The 20,303-nt window shown below is 45.6% G+C and overlaps 1 protein-coding gene and 1 long non-coding RNA gene across 2 annotated transcripts in view; one reads left to right on the top strand and one right to left on the bottom strand.

Annotated features, from left to right (window-relative positions):
* Positions 1 to 34: 34 nt before the first annotated feature.
* On the bottom strand, positions 35 to 1,039 carry LOC125757375 (uncharacterized). Its single transcript, XM_049412927.1, has one exon. The coding sequence runs from the start codon at positions 1,037 to 1,039 to the stop codon at positions 35 to 37; it is 1,005 nt and encodes a 334-aa protein (XP_049268884.1).
* A 5,937-nt stretch (positions 1,040 to 6,976) lies between these two features.
* Positions 6,977 to 20,303, top strand: part of LOC119383696 (uncharacterized) — a 45,213-nt gene continuing 31,886 nt past the window's right edge. Inside the window, exon 1 of the long non-coding RNA XR_005181714.2 lies at positions 6,977 to 7,018. This is a non-coding gene — a long non-coding RNA (uncharacterized LOC119383696). The remainder of the gene's footprint in view (positions 7,019 to 20,303) is intronic.

Here is a 20,303-nt window from a genome sequence, read left to right as displayed (position 1 = left end):
ACTACGAAGAACTCCAGCAGAACGTGTCGCTTGTCTAACTGCACGGCGAGGCGAACCTTCCACAGTGTGGTATTTCACCACCCCCATAATGACGCAAGATGCTCCTCGTGGGGTACGGCTGCTGTTTAGTACCGAGCCTGTTGAACAGCGAACGCGGCAGCAAGTTGGCCTGCGCTCCGGTGTCGACCTTCAGCTGCACCTGCTTTCCTTCAATGTTCGTTGTTACAACCCAATCGCGACTTTCGTGACCACGCTTGCTTTCCGTTGACCTGATCTCCAGAACGTCGAAGTCACCGTCACTCTCCACTCCGTCGACCACGTCACCAACAGCTGCTCGGTTGCTCGTACAGCAGGCGGCGAAGTGATTAGGCTTCATGCAGTTGTTGCATATTTTGCCGTACGCCGGACACTTTCTTGGCGCGTGTGACAAGTTGCAGTACCGGCATTTTTTTCGTACCTTCCTAAGTGGCGTTCTTGAAACAGGTTCAATCTTGTTTTCCTCAGCCCACGCTTTATTTTGCGATTCAGCAAGTTCCTCAGCCTTGCAGTATTCCACTGCTGTGACGAGGGTCAGGTCCTTCTTGCGAAGAAGTTTTTCACGCAGGGAAGCGCTAGAAATGCCATACACGATTTGGTCCCTCAGCATGGAGTCTCGTAAATCACCAAAGTTGCACGTTCTTGCTTTGAGCTGCAAATCCCGAAAGAACTGTTCGAATGGCTCTCCGTGTGCCTGACGACGCGAGCGAAACACGTAGCGTTCGTAAGTCTCATTACACTTGGGCAAGCAGTAGGCTTCAAACGCTTTAACCAAAGCGTCGTAGTCTTTAGCTTCCTCCGGCGTCAGGTTCAGGGTATTGAACACATCAATTGCTTCTTGCCCGGCGACGTGCAAAAAAATTGCAGCTTTCTGCTTCTTACTGCGTGGTTTGATGGGCTCCGTAGCTATCAGGTACAGCTCGATGCGCTGCTTGAATGTCTGCCAGGACGCCGCTGCGTTGTCGCCTAATTGCAGTGGCTCGGGCGGGCGTAGTTCAGTCATCGTGGCGTCCCACTTCTGACACCATGTATCAAGCGTCTTGTAGAAAGCGTCTGCACACGGTGGTGGACACAAGAACACTGGTTTATTGATAGCAAAAGGAACGCTTGCGTACAGCGTTGCCAGGCGTTGCTCTGTTGGTTGTACACAGTGTTGCCTTGTTGATCGCCCGTTACACTGTACTTCTCAATTGTGTTAATTTTCGAATTCCGCGTAAGTTAACCAGAGAGAACAGACAGTTTCATGTACCCGCCTGCTTCTTCCAACACTCTACCGTTCACAGAATACAAAGTCTTTATAATATTAATTTTCTTGATCTTGACGCTTTTCATAGTCCACAATCATTGTTTTTATCCGAGCTTTGCACTGTTTTGACATAGTATGGCACAATGTACAAAGTCTTCCCTTCTACGTCTTCCCGCATAGTTGTATATGTGCAATCTAGTTTTTTATTCCCCTTCAATATTTCTCATATTGTCCTATTTTACTCCTCCTCTTTTGTGTTAATTTCTCTTTGTCTACGTGTTTTTGCCCTTTTTATTTCTGAAGACTGTCTGTATTGTATTGTTTATTTTTATTATTTTTTTTTTGCGTGCGCCTGCACAAAGACCTCACGGTTGTTCCTGGGCACGTTAAATAAATGATTGATTAATTGATTACTATTATTGTTATTATTATCATCATCATCATCATCATCATTATTAATATTATTATATTATATTACGTAAAAAACTGCTCGTGTTCCCAGCATTTATGTCGGGCTCTGAAAGAAATGTTTGTAATTATCGCCCGATTTCTCTACTATATGCCACATGAAAGACCTTCGAACTGGCTCTACACAAAATGTTGTCTTTTAGTGTGAAAAACTCATTGATTCCAAATCAGCATGGTTTTCTTGCTGGCCGCTCAACTACCACAAATCTTGCTAGTTTCATCGCGCAGATCTCCACACCTATTTCTCAAGAGGACAGGTTGACGTAATCTACTGTGACCTGAGCAAGGCTTTTGACGTAGTCAGCCACACACTGATTATGGTTGAACTTGCGCACTTTGACGTTGACTTGTCGATTGTAAATCTTTTGCACAGCTATCTGCTCATTAGATCTTGTTATGTTGCCGTAAATGGCCAAACCTCTTCTTTGTATAAAGTAACTAGTGGGGTCCCTCAAGGGTCGGTATTAGGCCCACTCCTATTTTTAATTTTCGTTAATGATGTTTCTTTTACCATTCGCAATTCTTCTTTCCTCTTGTATGCCGATGACATCGAGATATTTAAGGAAATTCATTCAGTTAACGATTGTCGCTTGCTGCAGTCAGATTTCTGTTCTTTTTCCGAATGGTGCAACGGCAATAACCATTCTCTGAATACCTCAAAGACAAAATTAATGTCTATCACTCGCAAAACATCTAGCGTATCATTTCAATACTCTGTCAATTCTGTGTCTTTATGCAAGGTTTATTAAATCAGGTGTTGTTGATAGCACGTTAAACTTTTCTGCTCACGTTAAGCGTGCCGCTATGCGGGGCATTCGTTCTCTCGGATGTGTTTGCAGAATACCTCGAGAATTCAGTTCTCCTATAGCCCTCCACAAATTGTACACCGCAATACGTCTTCCACAACTTGAGTATGCGTCCGTGATATGGAATGGCATTGCTCAATCCAGCGGTAACACTATTCAACATGTCCAGAAAAAAATCCTCGGCATATATTACCATCGCTTTTCTACATATCGCTCTGGATCTCGTTCAATACTGCTGGATTATTATCATTGGCATTACTTCACTGCATACGAAATCATTCTGATCTGTGATTTCTTTACAAGCTAGTTCATGGTATCTATCATGCCCTGTACTACTCAATAGTGTTAATTTTCGAATTCCGCGTAAGTTAACCAGAGAGAACAGACCGTTTCATGTACCCGCCTGCTTCTTCCAACACTCTACCGTTCACAGAATACAAAGTTTCTATAATGTTAATTTTCCTGATCTTGACATTTTTCATAGTCCACAGTCATTGTTTTTATCCGAGCTTTTCACTGTCTTGACATAGTATGGCACAATGTACACATATTGCCCATTCGCCTTTGATGCGCTATGTGAGTTATGTTTATAATAATATTGTTTCAGCAGTTACCCATGCGTATCAAGTTTTTTTTTGGATTGGTATTCATATATAACTGCGGCATTATTTATTGTATTTTTCGTAACTCACGCGTGTCCCAGTTGCCGACAATTTATCTTAACTACCATAAAAGTGGTATAAATAAAATTTTCGAAAATTCAATCTGTAGTTGCTCTAGTTTTCGTAAAATCGCACCCCAGGAAATTATCCTCTTCAAATGCCACAGTCACCAACGAATAAGTCGTAATACATATTGGACATTCCCCTCTGATGCCCTACGTGAGTTATGTTCATAACGGTAATAAGGTTTCAGAATGTCCCAAGTGTAATAATTTTTGTAGTCTTCTGTTTGGTATTACTATATAACTACGACATAATTTATCGCATTCTTCGTAGCTTGCGTACGCCTCAGTTGAGCAGAATTTCGCTTAAGGTTGGTTGAGACTTCGTTTGGTCAGAAAATTTGAATTTTGGGTTTTGGAATCATCTGACAAGAATTTTTTTATCTTTCGCAAAATATATCACACTTGGGTACTCGAGGCTTCAAAAACATTCCTCACTTTTTTTTGACACGAGGATACCAGATGTGCGTGTACCCCTACTTAATGCTCCGCAGTTTTTCTCGAAACAACATTTTCGGAGATTGTGTACCTTTTTCTCTGGAACTGTCCGGCATGAGGAAAGAAAATTTTTCACGCATATAAACTATTGGCGGTTACATAACTGGAATTGTAATCAGTAACCTACGTGTATTCGTCTAGTTTTGTATAAAAATATCATTCATAAGGGGCAATTGTCAACATTGACAAACGTTAAAAACTATAAGAAATCAAGTTTTTGCTGTACGCTAACAATTTTAGTCCACTTCTGTAAAGCATTAGTAGCTACACTTGTACGAAATTGCAATGTTCTGTGTATGCAGGTAATGTTAGCAGACAGCAGATGTTTAAAAAAGCACGTATTTAGAAAAATTATTAAATCAAAAATAAAAACGCACAAATAAAAAATACAATTTAAAACTAATTTTTAAGACCAACGCAACCTGCGTCTAGCTTTAAAATGCTTGCAAATTTTCTAGCCATAGCTTTTATTACCACTGCTGAACAGCCATATTTTGAAACTCACTTTCAAAGCCTCACCCCACGCTAACTACCAAGGAAGGGGTGTAAAATGTTTTTTTTTTCAGAGATCTAATGTCTATTATTTCCAATTTTGATAAAATTGTAGCACCAGGAAATTATCCTGCGCAAACGACGCAGCTACCGTCAGGTAAGTTGTAACAGATGTTGAACTTTCTGGTATTCTAATAGCTCTTGGGGTATTAAGTCCCACACTACGATATGATTATGAAGGACACCGTAGTGGAGGCCTCCGAAAATTTTGGCCGAGTGGTGCATTTTAACGTCCACCTAAATCTAAGTACACAGGCCTCTAGCATTCCAACTCGATCAAAATGGGGCCGCCGCGGCCATTCAATCGCCTTTCACGCGCTATATTTGTGAGTAATGTTCCGTATAATAATGGTTGCGGCATTTTGCCACGCGTAATGGATGTTCTATCTTGTGTTTGACATTCTTATATTACGACGATATGATTTATTGCACTTGCAACTAGCGTCTTCCCAGTTGCCGCGCATTTGGCTAAACTACCAAAATGAGCTATAAAAATAAAATGTTGCTTAGTAAAACTTGTTGGGCTAGTTGGTACATGCTTATTGAAATACAGAAAAGTCAATGCGATGGCGAAGAATGTTAGGTATGTTGACGATTTTATAGTCATTTTTAAAGCTAACCCTTATTTGACAACCACTAACTTAGTGGATGAGGTTTTAGCTCTCTTTAGACAACATGCCAAGGGACTTTTTTTCACTCGTTCTTTCTGTTGGCGGCGAGTTACAGTTTTTAGACCTGAGTGTCACTTTCTAGGAGACGCCCACATGTTGGGTATATTTTTCGCGTTCAGGCAAGGCGCTTCCATATTTTGATGCTTGGCATTCCAAACATGTCAATAGCGCCGTTGCTTCCATGTGCCTTGAAGGAGCACTGGGGAAAGTTGTCCTCATAGAATGCAGGAAAGTTTCAACAATAAGGTCACGCGGCTGTGTTCAGCTAGCTATCCTAGTTCTGTCGCCGTCGCAGTCGCAGAAACCCTAATTCAAAAATTGAAGGGATCGAGAAGAAAGAGGCAGCCGATGGCAAAAAGGCCCATGGTTATGCCGTACGTGCACAATATTGCTCACAACCTTAAGAACGTGGCTAACAGGTACAAGATACATTTGGTGTTCTCGGCGGCCTGCAAGTTGGCTAGCCTGTGCCCAGGAATTTCTACGGCACTGAGGCCCTAACCGTGTGGGAAGAGGCACACGTAAGGTGGTATGTCGCCTGCTCGGTTGGCGTGCTGTACGAGATCCCGCTTAGTGGCGGTAGGTTATATATCGGCCAAGCAGGCCAGTGCATAAACGACAGAATTAGGGAGCGTGCACTTCCCGTGAAAAATAAACTTTCAGCACATTTGCCCGAGCATTGCTGTTCCTGCAAGTGTGAGCCTGGGTTTTCCAGTGTATCGGTTCTTGGAAAGAGGAATGGTACCTTAGTGCGTGAAATCATGGAAGCACACTACAATAGAACGAAGAGAGATATGTGCGTAAGTGACACAACTGTTGTTCTGCGTGGTGGTGACTTTTGTTTTCTTCGAATCTTTTTTTGATTAACTCGTTTTTGTCATTCTTATCGCATGTCTTTTGACCAGCATGTGAGGCGATGTGCGCGCGCGTGGTTGCTACGACTGTATATGTCACGAATGCTCTGAGAATAAAGTTAGTTGCGAGTGACGCCCTTTTCTGTTCTCTCTTAAATTCTTCCTCGATGGTACGCGTCTTTCTTGTATTTCAATAAATAAAATGTTACCCGTCTTTTTCTGTTGCACCCGTTACAGGAAATGCTAGCTTCTTTAGAATTTCTTCCAAGCGGCGTTCTAATATGGCACTGGTGAAAGCGTAGATTCCCTTTCGATGCCATCATGGTGTTTGCATTACGTGCATCACGAATTTGCTGAAGTGTTTTTGTTACCTTTGAGTGCCCCATTCTTCAAAATGTGAATCATTTCCTAGCGAACCCCAGCAAATTTGAGCATTTGCATCTACGCATCTGTCTATAATCTATCTAGCCGCCCGCGTCTGGGTGCTCTCGTCGTCGCGTCCTTAAGTTAGTGTAGACCAGAAGTGGCATGGGAAGGCATAAACCTTCATTCACCTGAGGCGCACACCCGCATACCGCGGCCCGTGGTATGGGGATGCGCCACACGCCTGTGGGTGAGTGTTTGACAACGTACGTGACAGTATTTACACGGTATTGATATTATGACCAGACAGTCATATTCGTCAAACCCTCTTACCCTCCCATGCCAATTTTGGTGTACAACAAGTAAAGGTGGCGATCACGAGAGTACCTAGACGTAGCTGGCTAGACAGATTAATAGATAGATACGTAGGTAGAAACGAGCGAAGTGCCTAGGGTTCGCTAAGAAATGCTTCGCATTTAAAATACGTCGATCCATCTCGTAACCTTAGGCTGAAATCCGAGAAATGCAGCGTAGGAGTACTCGCTGCCTGCTTCGCATGAAACCGATTCCCACAATGTGTGGGATCTGCCAAATTATTCCAGTAAGTCTAGAAACGTAGCAGTGGTCGACCGCATTCATACGTTCTCAGAGGAAGGAACACATTGGAGGATTGCACCTTTAGTTCATGAAATAAAAATTAGTACAATGAAACTTAGCCTTCAGTCCTTCTCGTGGATGCTTAATAAGTACTCTGCTTACAGGTAATGCCATTCCAGGTGCATATCCAGCAGCTCCGAATGGTAAGCTAATGATTCTATACTTGTGGACAATATATATCGCACGAACAAAACACCAGCTTTAGGTATACAGCATATGAGTGGTTAGAATACCTGGTTGAACGATTGTGTGAATTGTTCGTATGCGTAAGGAGAGTTAGGAATTTTTCTAAAGTATGGGGTGCTAACAAGCGTCTCACATGGCAATGCGAGAAAGCCTCTAGCTGAGATCTTCTCTGCAACGTTATTGCGAACTTTAAGCGTAGAACCAGACGAGGAGAGCGAAGAGGGCAATACACGGTTCAGGTAGAGCGAGCACTGTGGAGGAACAGAAACAAAGCCACTAACTTAGCTCACCCACAATAATCTTCCAAGACATCATGGCCTTCGTCGATTTTGCTCGCATCATACAAAACCACGGCCTTTGCGTGGTGGAATCTAGCATTACCCGATCTTGATCGCAAAGGTGAAATCGAACGCTTACACGGCATATTTTAGCCGCATGCGCCAAGATGTTTGAGGCTATTCAGCGAGGCTTTCCCATATCACTGCCACATTGACCTACAGCGTGCCTCGGAGGCGAGGAAGAAAGGCAGAGATGAGATGCGATTCGAGACTTGGAGTGGTTTAGCACTGCCACTCTAGACTTTGCGGCATCTAGCTCCGTTTGCGCGGCTGCTGTGATAAGATCAACATACCGCGTAGGGTTACTCGTGCCTCTAGCTGGAGGGAGGAGAGGGTGACGGTAACGAGTGGTGGACACGGCGGCGGTGGACGATGCAATTGAAGCCCGCACACTCCTCGTCGGGCGATCAGTCCTGCGCACCTCACCGCATTGTCGCCATAGCCGATACTTTAGGGATGTTTTCCTTAAGATCGGAAAATTATTCATAACTCCTTCTCGTCCACTCACAGCATTTATATTTGATTTGGGCACACTTGGACTCATATTCTCTAGAATAATATGAACAGCGGGGCTTATGACGATTCAAGCCTAACAAAATTTTGCTCACAGGGGTTCCCCTCTTCATTCATCGAAAAAATTACTCAGCCGAACCCACCGGTAGCAAACTCACACAACTTGAACCAGGCTCAATTGAACCAGGCTCAATTGCACTAAAAGTTACGAATGGGTTTGATTCTGAGCGAATTCATACATCCATGAGTTCGACAACCCCTTCCTCGGCTTGAGTGTGACTGCGTAAACGAATAGGAATCGATCAGCAGCCTGTTTTTTTACACACCTACTGATGATTATGTAACTATTGGTCACTGCTGATGACACACCAATTAATGAACTGTATTGCTACAAGAAGAACTGTATTGCTATAAGAATTGGCAGGAGCAATTCGGCAGACAATTTCAAACAGCGCCAGAAAATCTGCCGTTGTCATTAAGGTGAAAAGTATACAATCACTGCATGTTGCCAGTTCTAATATATCGGGCTGAAACATGGAAGATAAAAAAGAAACCAGAGAAAAATATGAGGACCACGCAGCATGCAATGACGTGAATAATAGTAGGAATAACATTAAGAGATCTGATGATGGCAGAATGGTTCAGGGTACAAAGAGGGGTAGCACGTATCCCAGTTAACATCAAGCGAAAGAATCGGGCCTTCGCTGCCCACGTAATGCGTAGGACAGACAACAAATTGACTGTAAAAGCAACAGAATAGTTACCTAAGGATGGGAAACGCAGTCAGGGAAGGCAGAGAGTTAGCTGGAGAGACTAAATTAAGAAGTTCACAGGGGTAAAATTGAATCAGCGCAGACAGGATAGGGTAAAATAGAGATCATTGGGAGACGCTTTCGTCCTGCAGTGGACCTAAATACGTTGGAAGTGACGAAAAATTATGACCTTTTACACAAGCATAGGAATTCAAAAGGCAATAAATCCGCGCAAAGAAAGTATATGGGCGGTTATTTCTACTTTAGCGTTGTTTCAGCCGTTTGCTTAACGAAGTCTGTCAGATAAGACCTGGGCAAAGGTTTCTTCTTACTAACGCGCATTGGTTTCATGCTGTATCAAAATTACGCGTCCAGCAGGCAATACCCTTCAAAACAGTAAGTAATATCTTGGGCGTTTCATCTATACACACTATGTGAATCGATTAGAGTCAAGGTATAAATAGTTGCAGCGTTTCGCATGCATTTTATCCTTCCTTATTTTTACCCCCATTGGTTTGCAGTTTTCAGTCAGATATTGATGAATAATTTTCTAAAGCTTCCGTAGGCGATTTGTGTGTCCCGATTTGTGTATAATTATTGGGTGTAAGGCGCACCACTGAAAAAGCTGGCACCACCATCGGCGTCACGTGATAGGCAGGATCAGCGGTCGCGTCGTCTGCTTGGGAGCACCAACGCGCGCTGACAACGAAATTTTAGAAAGCCATCTGCGCTGTAATTCTGATTAAATAGGGAGATTCCTGCTTCGGCTGTGCGCTTTACAACAATTAAATGCACTGCAATATGCAGTAACTGTCTTTGAAGGCATCTTAAATGTTAGACCAGTGCTCAGTTCTGCAGTGTAGGACGTACGCATCGCATCCCGGCGTCAGCTCTGGCACGTGTCTTGAAGGTAAGAAGCCGTGTTAGCTCGGATTTTGAAACTTAGAAATGGTTAACAGGGCCATCGGATACAACACGCGCATGCAGCCAGCTTTTCCGCGAGGAAGATTTCTCCACGGTTGTGAGGATTCGATGTTCGGTGAGCAGCAATAAGCGCTCACCCAGACGCTCGCCCGAGCACGCTGGCCTGCTAATGATGCCTTTCGCCCGCAAGCTGGCCCATATGTTGCCCGCTTCCACAACGACCACAAAATTAAGTTTATTCACTTCCAGGTTCAAGCTGACCCATCCAAACCTTATTTGTTTTCTACTCAGCCGGATGTACTCGTGCCGGAAAGGAGCCACGCTTTTTGTGTTATGTAGGCACCCTTTGGCCACGAAAATTGCTGGAGAACTTACCAAGAAGAGTTACGCATTGAAATCTGACATTGCAGCCTCTGCATATTGTTCTTACCGCGCTTTGGAGCTACTTCATGCAATAACTTCTCTGTTTTTGACTGCAATTCCTAACTCATGCGGGCCATTGTCAACTGCCGTTAAGGGGAGGACTAGTCCAGCGAGCGTTGTTAGTTGCTTACTGTTCGCCTTCGCGTTGCACGATGTCATGTGTTGCGCCTCGTAGTCGGCTTCTCCTTCTCACAGCGGTCGCGAAGATTATGATTTTAAGCTTTGGTCAATGCACGTTTTGACGCTCTAGATTCTGGCACGTTTACGTGAATGGAAAGGGAGCAGAAGGAATCATGTTAAAAAAGGCGCGGCACATGCTCATGTTTGCCTAGCCCTAACCCATGAATGTACTGAAAAAAATGAAACGACGGGAAATTTTTGGATGAGCAGACCAGTAAGCTTGGAGTGCGACACTATACCTGGGTAACGAAACGTGCAAGAACTCACAGGAAAAAAATAATACATCTTGCTGACGGCTCACACAAATCGCGGTAGGCACCAGTTACCTTCAAGTATTCAAGAAAATATTAAAGCGTTGATAAGGTCCACTCAACAACGGTTACTTGTGCATTGTCTTATAAATGCTCACATATGGCGCTGCCTCGCGACTGCTTAATTGAGACTTCATCCTGGTGTGCTGCGTTTTGTTATAAAGACCGATCACTGTAAGAGTGTCTGTAACGTAGTTCGCCCTCAGAGACTGCCTGGCTTTGTTGCGAGAAGCTTGTTCGCGGAACCCCATCTCGGCGACCGCGCGCAGTGTGCTCACACTTTCTGTGAACAGATAGCGCCTGTAAACAATTCCGCGCTTTCTTTTAGTCCATGATTATTCTTTTGACTGTCAAAACGTGCCTCTTTTCGAAAATATTCACACAAATTCCAGCAAGGCTTCGGCGTTGCGTTCTCATAGAGTGCTGACAGTAGGACATATCAGGAGCGCGCCAGCGTCAACCAAGCACGCAAGAGTGGCGCTTCCGATGTAGGGCGACTCCGTAATTTGTCGCCTCCAGAGCTCAATTGTCAAAGTGCAACTGTAACAAATCTGTACTGGAGAGACATTATCTTCGGTCTTAGCGATCAATAGCAATGTTCGGCAGCATAAATACAATTGCTGCCTGCTTCTTTCAAAGAACTACATAAATGAAAGCTGACTGTTTACGTGTGTGTTCCTCTTGTTCTGTGAGGTATATACTTTTTTTTAGAAAGTATTTCTAAACAACGTTGAAGCCTGGCGCAGAACGAAGATGGTTCTTTATTTTGGCAAATAACAACAATTTCTGCATTAGGAACCCGTTTTCTCCCCAGGCATCTTTCTCGTAAAACGTCGTATACCACCTAGTGGGAGAGGACGATGGAAAACCGTGATATTTCCTATTGAGATATATCCTAATTGACAAATTTAGCATGTGCCAGTGTTTAACAAGTCAGAAAAATTTTAGTCAAGAACATAACAATTATTCGTATGTAAATACACCGGATCAGACGCCTCGGAAGGTATGCAACATTAGTTTTGCAAATCACAAACACAGTGGATCGTTCCCTGTTAGCCACGGTGTGGCTATATTTGCACAGGTTGGTAGAAATTTCAGGAATCAGTCATATGTTCCTTCCTAAGGAGCATCGTATATAGTGGTCTATTAGTATTCAATAAAAACTGTGTGAAAGCTTTGCATTACACAATATTTTTCGTGTTTTAAATCTGCTACACTCGGTATTATCATCGCTTACATGGTATGCTTGTAACCTGTCTTGGCGAAGAGCACTGTTTTTTTTAATGCGTCGAGCCCTTTTGTAAGGCACTTGAATTACTCTTGGAATATAGAAGTCTAAGGGAAGATGGAATCTTGGAGCGATTAGAAACCGTTGAACTTGGAATGTCGCTGCAGGCATTGTTTCAACGAGAGGACTTGTCTCCGTAAGGGCAACAGCTGTTGCAGAATCTTTGTTCCAACGGCGTTCCTTGTTTAACGATTTGTCCTCACATTAGCATTTGTAGTAACACACTATTTTTCATAAGGGCAAAATTATCCCGGAAAGAATCTAGGCGTTCTCATAAAAAACACGGCCTTAATGAGGAAAAATACAGAAGTTTTAAAGGAATCAGTTGTGGCCTTACAGAGAGCTGAAAATTGTACCTTCCGCCGCAAGTTTACAAGACAGACTCATAAATAATCATAAGATCAGTGCTACATTTCTGAAAACGGCATGCATATGACTATAAAGCATCTAATACTCAGTGACATCAATGCTATTAGCAGAAAAGGTCAATGACAAATGATCCAGAATCTTGGAGAGTTTATATTGCGCTGGCGTAATATAATAAATGACAGGTAAGTTTTATTGTAATGAATGCTATTTTAGGGGGTCTTGTATTTAGCCGATCATCATTACAATGGAGGGTGTTTCCTGTTCTTCAATAACTTTTTAAGAGGGATCATACCCCAGAGTGAGTAAATTTAATATTACAGTATAGCAAAGCTTTCAAGACTTATATTTTATGGTAACAAACAACAGATTCCCCGTACATGTGTTACGCGAAGCCTCGCAATTGGACACTCGCGCCTCACCAAATGTTTGGCCGACTGACTGAGCCGGCTCCGCTGCGGCGCCATAACATTAAACACTTGACATAGTAATCGGCTATACATAAGATACTTTCCCAAGATCTGAGCCTTAGCAACTGCAAAAAAAAACTGCGTTTCTTAAGGAGGCCAGACGCATGCATCAAGCTCAACCATACTACCGAACGCAATGTTTTCGTCATAAAACTGCTTTTCTTGCTACCAAGCATTTGGGGCAAATTACCAGTGTCGATGCTGGCGTTTTGAGAAAAAAGCGATCGCTGTTGTCTAACTGGGCATCTTGGGCCTTCGCACCCCTGAAAGAAACTACTCTAGCTTTCAAAGGCCGGGTATTTTAAAACAAATATTGGTTGCCGTTTTGCTTTACCTTTTGACTCAGTTGTCCCCAACTAGGCAGATGTTTACCTTTGATGTTTCTGTGTTCTTTTCTAATGACAAAACTACAAGATTGAGTGTTTCGCAGGTTTACCAGGTGACATGAAGTTAGACCACTTGATTGTGCCGTTTTACAGCGAAAGCTGTTATGAGATCATTTCACCGGCCGTTTTTGGCGCCGTAGTTGTCCGCCGCCGCCGCCGCCACCGCTGCCGCCGCCGCCGGTGTCCGTTACCAGTATCGCTCGAAATAAGAAAAAAAATTGAGACAAGAAAAAAATTCCAGGATGGAACGAGGTTCGAACCTGGGCCCTCTGCGTGGGAGCCCAGTATTCAACCTCTGAGCCATGCCAGTGCTTGAAATTGCTTTGCAAAAACGTCCTATACAGGCTTCATGTCGGGAACGAACCAAATTAGCATATGCAATATAGCGTGGTAGAAGAGTAAAATAAGCACCAAGCGTCGCACAACGCGAATTCTGTAACCAGGCGTCACACAATGCGAAATGCACAACGAGTAGGTTGTTGAATGCTTCCAACCCATTACAAAGGCCTCTGCCATAATTCTTCATCGTCATCAGGCACATCATCAACAAAGTGCGCATAATGTCTTACATGCGTTTAGCAGGTACGACGGCTCTCCGCAGAATGACGAAAAATGGCACAGTGCCTGCTGCCCTACTTCTCAAAAATTAGAATGATTGATAGCGCAGTGGGTTCCTCGCAAGTGCACTTGTATTGGTTGCCAAGGAAGCCCATAAGCGCATGATCCATTTCCTCGGGGTCCCAGTAAAATTACAATGATTTAGAGCGTAGTGGGTTCCTCGCAAGTGCACTTGTATTGGTTGCCAAGGAAGCCCATAAGCGCATGATTCATTTCCTCGGGGTCTCAGTAGAGTTCTTCGCCTCCCCCCCCCCGTCTCTCTCCCACGTCAACGTATGTTATACAGCATGACGGGAGAGGGAAATAGCGACCGGGCGTCACCCAATGCAAATTACATAACTGGTGGGCCGTTTAAAGCTTCCAACCCATTACAAAGGGCCGAGCCATAATTCTTCATCGTTTTCAGTCGTCGCGTCAACAAAATGCATATAATGCCTTACAGACGTGTAGCTGGTGCCTCGCTTCTCCGTAGAATGACGAACAATAGCTTAGTAGGCGCTTCCCAACTTCACAAAAATTGTGATTTATGGCATAGTGGATACCTTTCTAGTGTACTTGGATTTAGCCCCAAGAGAGCTTACAACGGGCTCTAGAAACGCCGCTCTTCCAGCTATCGCTGTGACTGTGCTGCGGTTTCAGCGCAGGCCTGGTGTTTTTCATATCTATAGTGCCATTTATTTGGTCCTTCTGAAAATCAGTAACACGTACCGAGCGAGCGTACCAAAATTATCTTGCGTAAGAAAGACGGAGCGGCGCTCGGGCCCGAGCTCACTTAGCACGAAGCAGAGAAAGGCGAGGCAGAATTAGAACAGTCGGCCCAGCATGCGGGCGTTGTCTCATGTTTATTTCGTTACAATGGCCCAGTCGTCGAAAGTTCAGTGTAAAGACGGAAGCTGCCTATACTTCTTTATCACGTTGCAGGCCCCGACATCTGAGGAAACCGTCCAGGCTTCCTCGTCCGTGTAACCGGCTAACCTGCCACCGCGGTAAGCACTAGTTGAGGACGGCCTCCAGGCCTGCTCGGCACCTGCTAACCTGCCGCCGCTGCATCCACCGTTCGGGGACGGCGTACACGCCTCCTCGGCGGCTCCACGCGGCTGCAACGAGCTATATTACCGCTTCACGACAAGGGACGCCGTACTAGCGATCCTTGTCGTGCAGCGTCCCATGGATTCCGCCGCCGCGAGCACCGGCACCGCCGCATTCTCCGTGGAATCGACCCCTGTCTCGTCGGGAGCCTCACTCGAGAACGGCGCGGAGCTCTTGCGTGCCCTTACGCAACTGTCACAACATCTCGACCGTTTAGCGTCGTTGAACTCCTGGTTCTCGCATGCCGCTTCACTATCATCGGCTATTTGAGCAGTACCGGAGTCTCGAGGCTTCCAGGACAAGGTCTCCCGATGAATCGAGGCCATTGATTCTCTCCGCACCCTCCATGCCTGACAGGACTACCGAAAATGGCTAATTGCCATCGACCACTTTCGCGGTGGCATGGCATGCCTACGAAGGCATCATGCAACGATCATGACCTGAATGGTGCGCAAAGCTTGTAAGTATTATTCCCCCGCTGTGAGATGCTTGGAACCCTCAAATCTACCAATGCACTGTTTGCCGCGTATCTGAGCTGTGAGACGTACAAGCTCAATGGTGCAGCTAGGGCCGCCACTACCATGCCCTCACCCTTAACCGATATCGTCAATATTGTCACGTGGTCGGGACGTCGACGAAGACAGCAGTCGGCGTTTTCAAGATGAAACTGTTTATTGGCCGACCTTGTGGCCGGGAAACGGAAAGTTAATTTACAACAATACGCACGGTATGCACTGATAGCGGCGAAGAGAGTGTCGACCGTAGATCAACTGACAAGCAGTCAAGCGCGTCGGCTTTTATACAGGCGCTATCGAACTTTGCAGCGATATCGCTGGTGGCGGCGTTATCTCTCAACAAAGCTGGAATACTTGCGTGCGGCGCGCAATCTTAACGGAACGTTCTCAAACAATCGCGAAGCTTCTTACACATCGCGGCGCGGCCTGCGCAGCGCGTTGCCCACAGTCTTTGTGGGTGAAGCTTCAACTGATGAAAAAGAACACGCGCGGCAATCTCGTCAAAAGCACAGTACAAATGGTATAGCTGCGCCCCGCAGCACCTTCACAGCAATCTTCGTGGAAGGTCCCGCGACAGACGCAGACACCGACACAGGCCGCAAGGTGGGCTTCGCGGTCGAGAACTCAAACTCCTTGTCACGACCCGCCTCACTAGCTTCAGTGCCCGAGTCCAGAACCGCCTCCAAGCAGCAAAAATCAGTGAAGGGGGTCCCAAGTTCATCATCACTTGGGCACGTGGAGGCGCCGGTTCATTCTGCGAAGACGCCAGTTCCATCTCAGCTAACAAAAAACGAAGAACAAGGCACCCCTCCCATGTTGATCCAGCATCGAGCGGACTGCGTTGTCGCTCGTGGTCCAACGCAGTCGGAGATGCAGCCCCCAGTATCGCCTTCACTGAGGCACATGCAGGTGCCAGCTCCTGCCGTGTCTGGGGCGCCACCAGTGAAGGAACTGGAAGAACGTATTGTTGTATATCAGGAGCGCTGGATCAGAGGGTGGAAGAGAAATTTTATTGAGCTGCTCGTAGTTACAGAGCCTCGAGCAGACTGCCCCGATGGAGGCAGGGTGCTCGAGGAGAAGGAGGGTCGTTACGTCACTCTCCGTTCACAGTACATGGCGAGAGCGGCGTCCCGGGGAAACGTGACTCCGCATGTCTTGAGATCACGGCGGCTGCATAGTACATAATTCACAGCCGCACACAGATGTAAACATGGAGAGGCCATGTGGTCCCTCTTTCTCGATTTGCGCCTAATGGCGCTCAGTTGGGGTCATTGAATGAGAAGCAAAGGCAACAGGTTTTTCATGACCATCAACCACATGAGACAGCACTGCCCCTAAGCCCTATGCACACGCATCACATGTCAAACGCAAATCTTTTCTGAGATCATAAATCTGGAATAGCTGGTTATTACACAGCAATTCTTTGCATTCTCTGAAACACTTGTCACACTGTCTTGACCATTTCCATGCATTTGCTTTGCGTAGCAAGTTGTGTAATGGCTCAAGTAGAGTTGCCAGATTTGGCACGAACTTCGCATAGAAGTTAACGAGGCCAAGAAATGCTTTGAGCTATGTAACATCCTTTGGCTGTGAAGCATGCATGATAGTTTCCACCTTGTCTGGTGCTGGGTGCAACCCATTCTTGTCAATTACGTGTCTCAGATAGCGTACTTTGCTTTGAAAGAACGAGACTTTTTCTGCATTAACGCGGATTCAATGATCCTGTAGCTTCCTAAGCACTCCTTCGGTTCTTTCGTAGCACGCTTGCTTATCTTTTCCTAAATAAGTACATCATCTATGTAGCACGCAGTGCCAGGAATTCCCCGTAAAATCTGGTCCATTACTTCTTGGAACATCGCCGAAGCGCTTGCTGCTCCGTACGGCAGTCTTTTAAATCTAAAATGTCCCAAATGAGTGTTCACTGTCAATAGCTTCGGTCTTAGCGATCAGTAGCAATGTTCGGCAGCTAAAATACAATTGCTGCCTGCTTCTTTCAAAGAACTACATAAATGAAAGCTGACTGTTTACTTGTGTGTTCCTCTTGTTCTGTGAGGTATATACTAGTTTTAGAAAGTATTTCTAAGCAACGTCGAAGCCTGGCACAGAACGAAGATGGTTCTTTATTTTGGCAAATAACAACAATTTCTGCATTAGGAACCCGTTTTCTCCCCAGGCTTCTTTCTCGTAAAACGTCGTAACTTCAACTTCAACTCATTGTTGTGTTGCAACTTCAACTATTGACAGTGTTCACTGTCAATAGCTGAAGTTGCAGGTAAGCCTTAGAGAGATCTAGAGCTGTGAAATTTGTGCCTCCTACAACAGATGCAAAGATGTCATCCGGTAAAGGCAGTGGGTACTGATCCACATCTACACGCGGATTTGCAGTAATTCTGTAGTCCCCACATATGCTAACAGGATTGTCTTTCTTTGGCACTATCACAAGAGGGGTCGTCCATTAACTGCGCTTGACTCAATATAAGATGTCAGCTCTCTCAAGGTCATGCAATTCGTTTTCATCTTGCTCCAACACGGCGTATGGAACTGGTCTAGCCTACAAAAAAGGGGTGACACATTCTCTTTCAGAACAATGTTTCCACTGAAGCCCTTGATTGTACCGTATCCTCTTGCGAACACTTCATGGTACTTTTTCAAAACAGAATTTTCTGTCTGAATGTTGTACACAGCTATGACTTCTGACCAATGAAACCTTACCTTCGACAAACAGTTACGCCCAAAAAGTGTTGGCATCCTCAAGCGCGATTCATGTTTTACTATTACAAGCGGCAGCTCATGGCGCTGTGTGCCATTGCTCACATCAACTTGCAAGAAACCCTTCATATTTACAGGCGTTCCGTTGCATGTGACCAAACGAACATCAGTTGCGGACCAATCAGCACCGGGAAAACACTTTTTAATTCGCTTTCCGACATTAGAGACACTGCTTATCCTGTATCAAGTTCCATTGGAACCTCGTTGCCATTTATGTGTAGCTTTACTACTAAAGGAGATGTCTGACCATATCTCTGGTTATGCCCTATTGCCAACTGTTTCGCCCATGTTGTGCCTTGGCCAATGCAATGCGTTTGTTTAGTTCGACACATTTTAGCAACATGGCCCTTTTTCGAACATTTAAAACATTGACTCTGCAAAAACGGACATGCCCTAGCAAAATGCTTATCAGCACACCTGAAATATTTTGCTTGTCCCTCGCGAGAAAGTTCTTCTTTCCGCGTCTTCCCTGGTTTACAGGTGGCAGTCACCATTGTGGACGCTGTTTTGCTTTTGCTCGTTGGCGTCCGTTTAGGCGTTGGCTTGTTCTGCCAGTTGACGTCCGCAGGAGCTGGAAGAATTTCTTCGGCGTCGTTCTTTGCGGTTTCTATGGCGGTGGCGATGTTTAGAACTCGTTCCCATGTCGCCTCCTGGTTCGGTAACGACAGCAGACGGCATCGGATGTCCTCGCTGCGATGACCCGACAGTAGCCGATCCCGAAGACTTTCTTCAAGGAGAGAGAGAGAAAGCGAGAAGAGGAAAGGCAGGGAGGTTAACCAGACGAAAGTCCGGTTTGCTACCCTGCGCTGGGGATAAGGGAATGGGGAATAGAAAGAGGAAGAGAGAGAGAGAGGAGAGCGCTGCACATGCAAAGGAGTATAATCAGTCACTGAGGAAGGAGATTCTCTGACCTACGTGACATCAGCGCTCTGGCATTCCATTGGGGAATCGCGGCATTTGAAAGGACCATGGGCGAGCTGTGATGATTACTGAAGCGCTGAAAACAGTGGATCGACAATCTCCAGCAGTTGCAGGAGAGTTCGGGCTGTCGGAGTGTTTAGACATTGCTGCGATGCTTCGCTCTCTTCTGGACACCATACTCATGCTTTTGAACAAGCTTTCTTCAAGGAAGCTGCAAGGATGTTGCGGCTAGCTTCTTGAGCTCGACGACGAATACTCCAATTGTTTCGCTTTGGCCTTGATCCCTGCAATGGAACCTCTACCGTTTCGTGACTATGGATCTCCGTGGTGTGTAGTGCTCGCGCAGCACTTTCGTGATATCAGCATACTTGGTGTCTGCAGGACTCATAGGCAGCAGAAGGCTTCGTAGTGTCACGTAGGCTTTTTCACCTAGGACGGTTAAGAACACTTGCGCCTTCCTCGGCTCGTCAATGTTGTTAGCGCTTGCGAAGACCTCGAATCTTTCGATGTACACTTCGATGCTTCCAGTGTCGGGACTGAACTCAGCAAGCCTTCCAACCGGCGTCGCAACCACGCTGCGATCTCCTGATGCTGCTATTCGGTCTCCCGATGTTGCCATAATTCATCAGTTCAGTTTCACCACAGCAAGATGTCGTTAACACTTGTCTTGTGATTCAATCGGAGATGCCATCTTCGGTCCCATCGGATATACCATTTGGCATCCCATCCTCGTCTCCAAAACTGTTGTATATCAGGAACGCAGGATCAGAGGGTGGAAGAGAAACTTTATTCAGCCGCTCGTAGTTACAGAGCCTCGAGCAGACTGCCGCGATGTTCTTACTGCGTCTTGGAGGAGAAGGAGGGCCGTTACGCTGCTCTGCGTTCATAGTACATAGTGAGAGCGGCGTCCCGCAGAAACGTGACTCTATATGTCTTGAGTTCACGGCGTCTGCAATAGTGCATAATTCACAGCCGCGCAAAGATGTAAGCACGAAGGCCGTGTGGCCTTTCACTGCACACTCACGTTGTTAAACACGCACACTTTGCCAATCCTTATATGTATGTGGCTTTTTAGTTCCCAACACGTATAACCATCATCACCGCTCACGCGAACAATAAGGGTGGCGTAATAATAGTCCCGTGAATACAGCCCACGATTAGCGATGGTTTCAATAATGACCTAAGCTCCCCTGACCAGGCTAGCCCTGCGGCATTTGACACCCCGGCAGACACAAACTCGGCCTCGCAGCTAAAGACTGCCGAGGATCTCACAGATAGTGAGGTCATCTTTCCTAAACATGAGATTTCGCAGCCGGTCGCCATACAGTCTCAAAGGACTTCTACAGTGCGTTTAGAAGTGCGACTGGACAATCCTCGCA

Source organism: Rhipicephalus sanguineus, chromosome 2, assembly GCF_013339695.2.
Source record: "Rhipicephalus sanguineus isolate Rsan-2018 chromosome 2, BIME_Rsan_1.4, whole genome shotgun sequence".
NCBI classification, from domain to species: Eukaryota; Metazoa; Arthropoda; class Arachnida; order Ixodida; family Ixodidae; genus Rhipicephalus; species Rhipicephalus sanguineus.
Note: the sequence above shows the minus strand (reverse complement) of the source record. Positions and strands in the feature narration are given on the sequence as shown.

Bases quoted from the DNA above. Each gene is read 5' to 3' on its own strand.
- LOC125757375 (XM_049412927.1), bottom strand. From the start codon at position 1,039: ATGACTGAACTACGCCCGCCCGAGCCACTGCAATTAGGCGACAACGCA.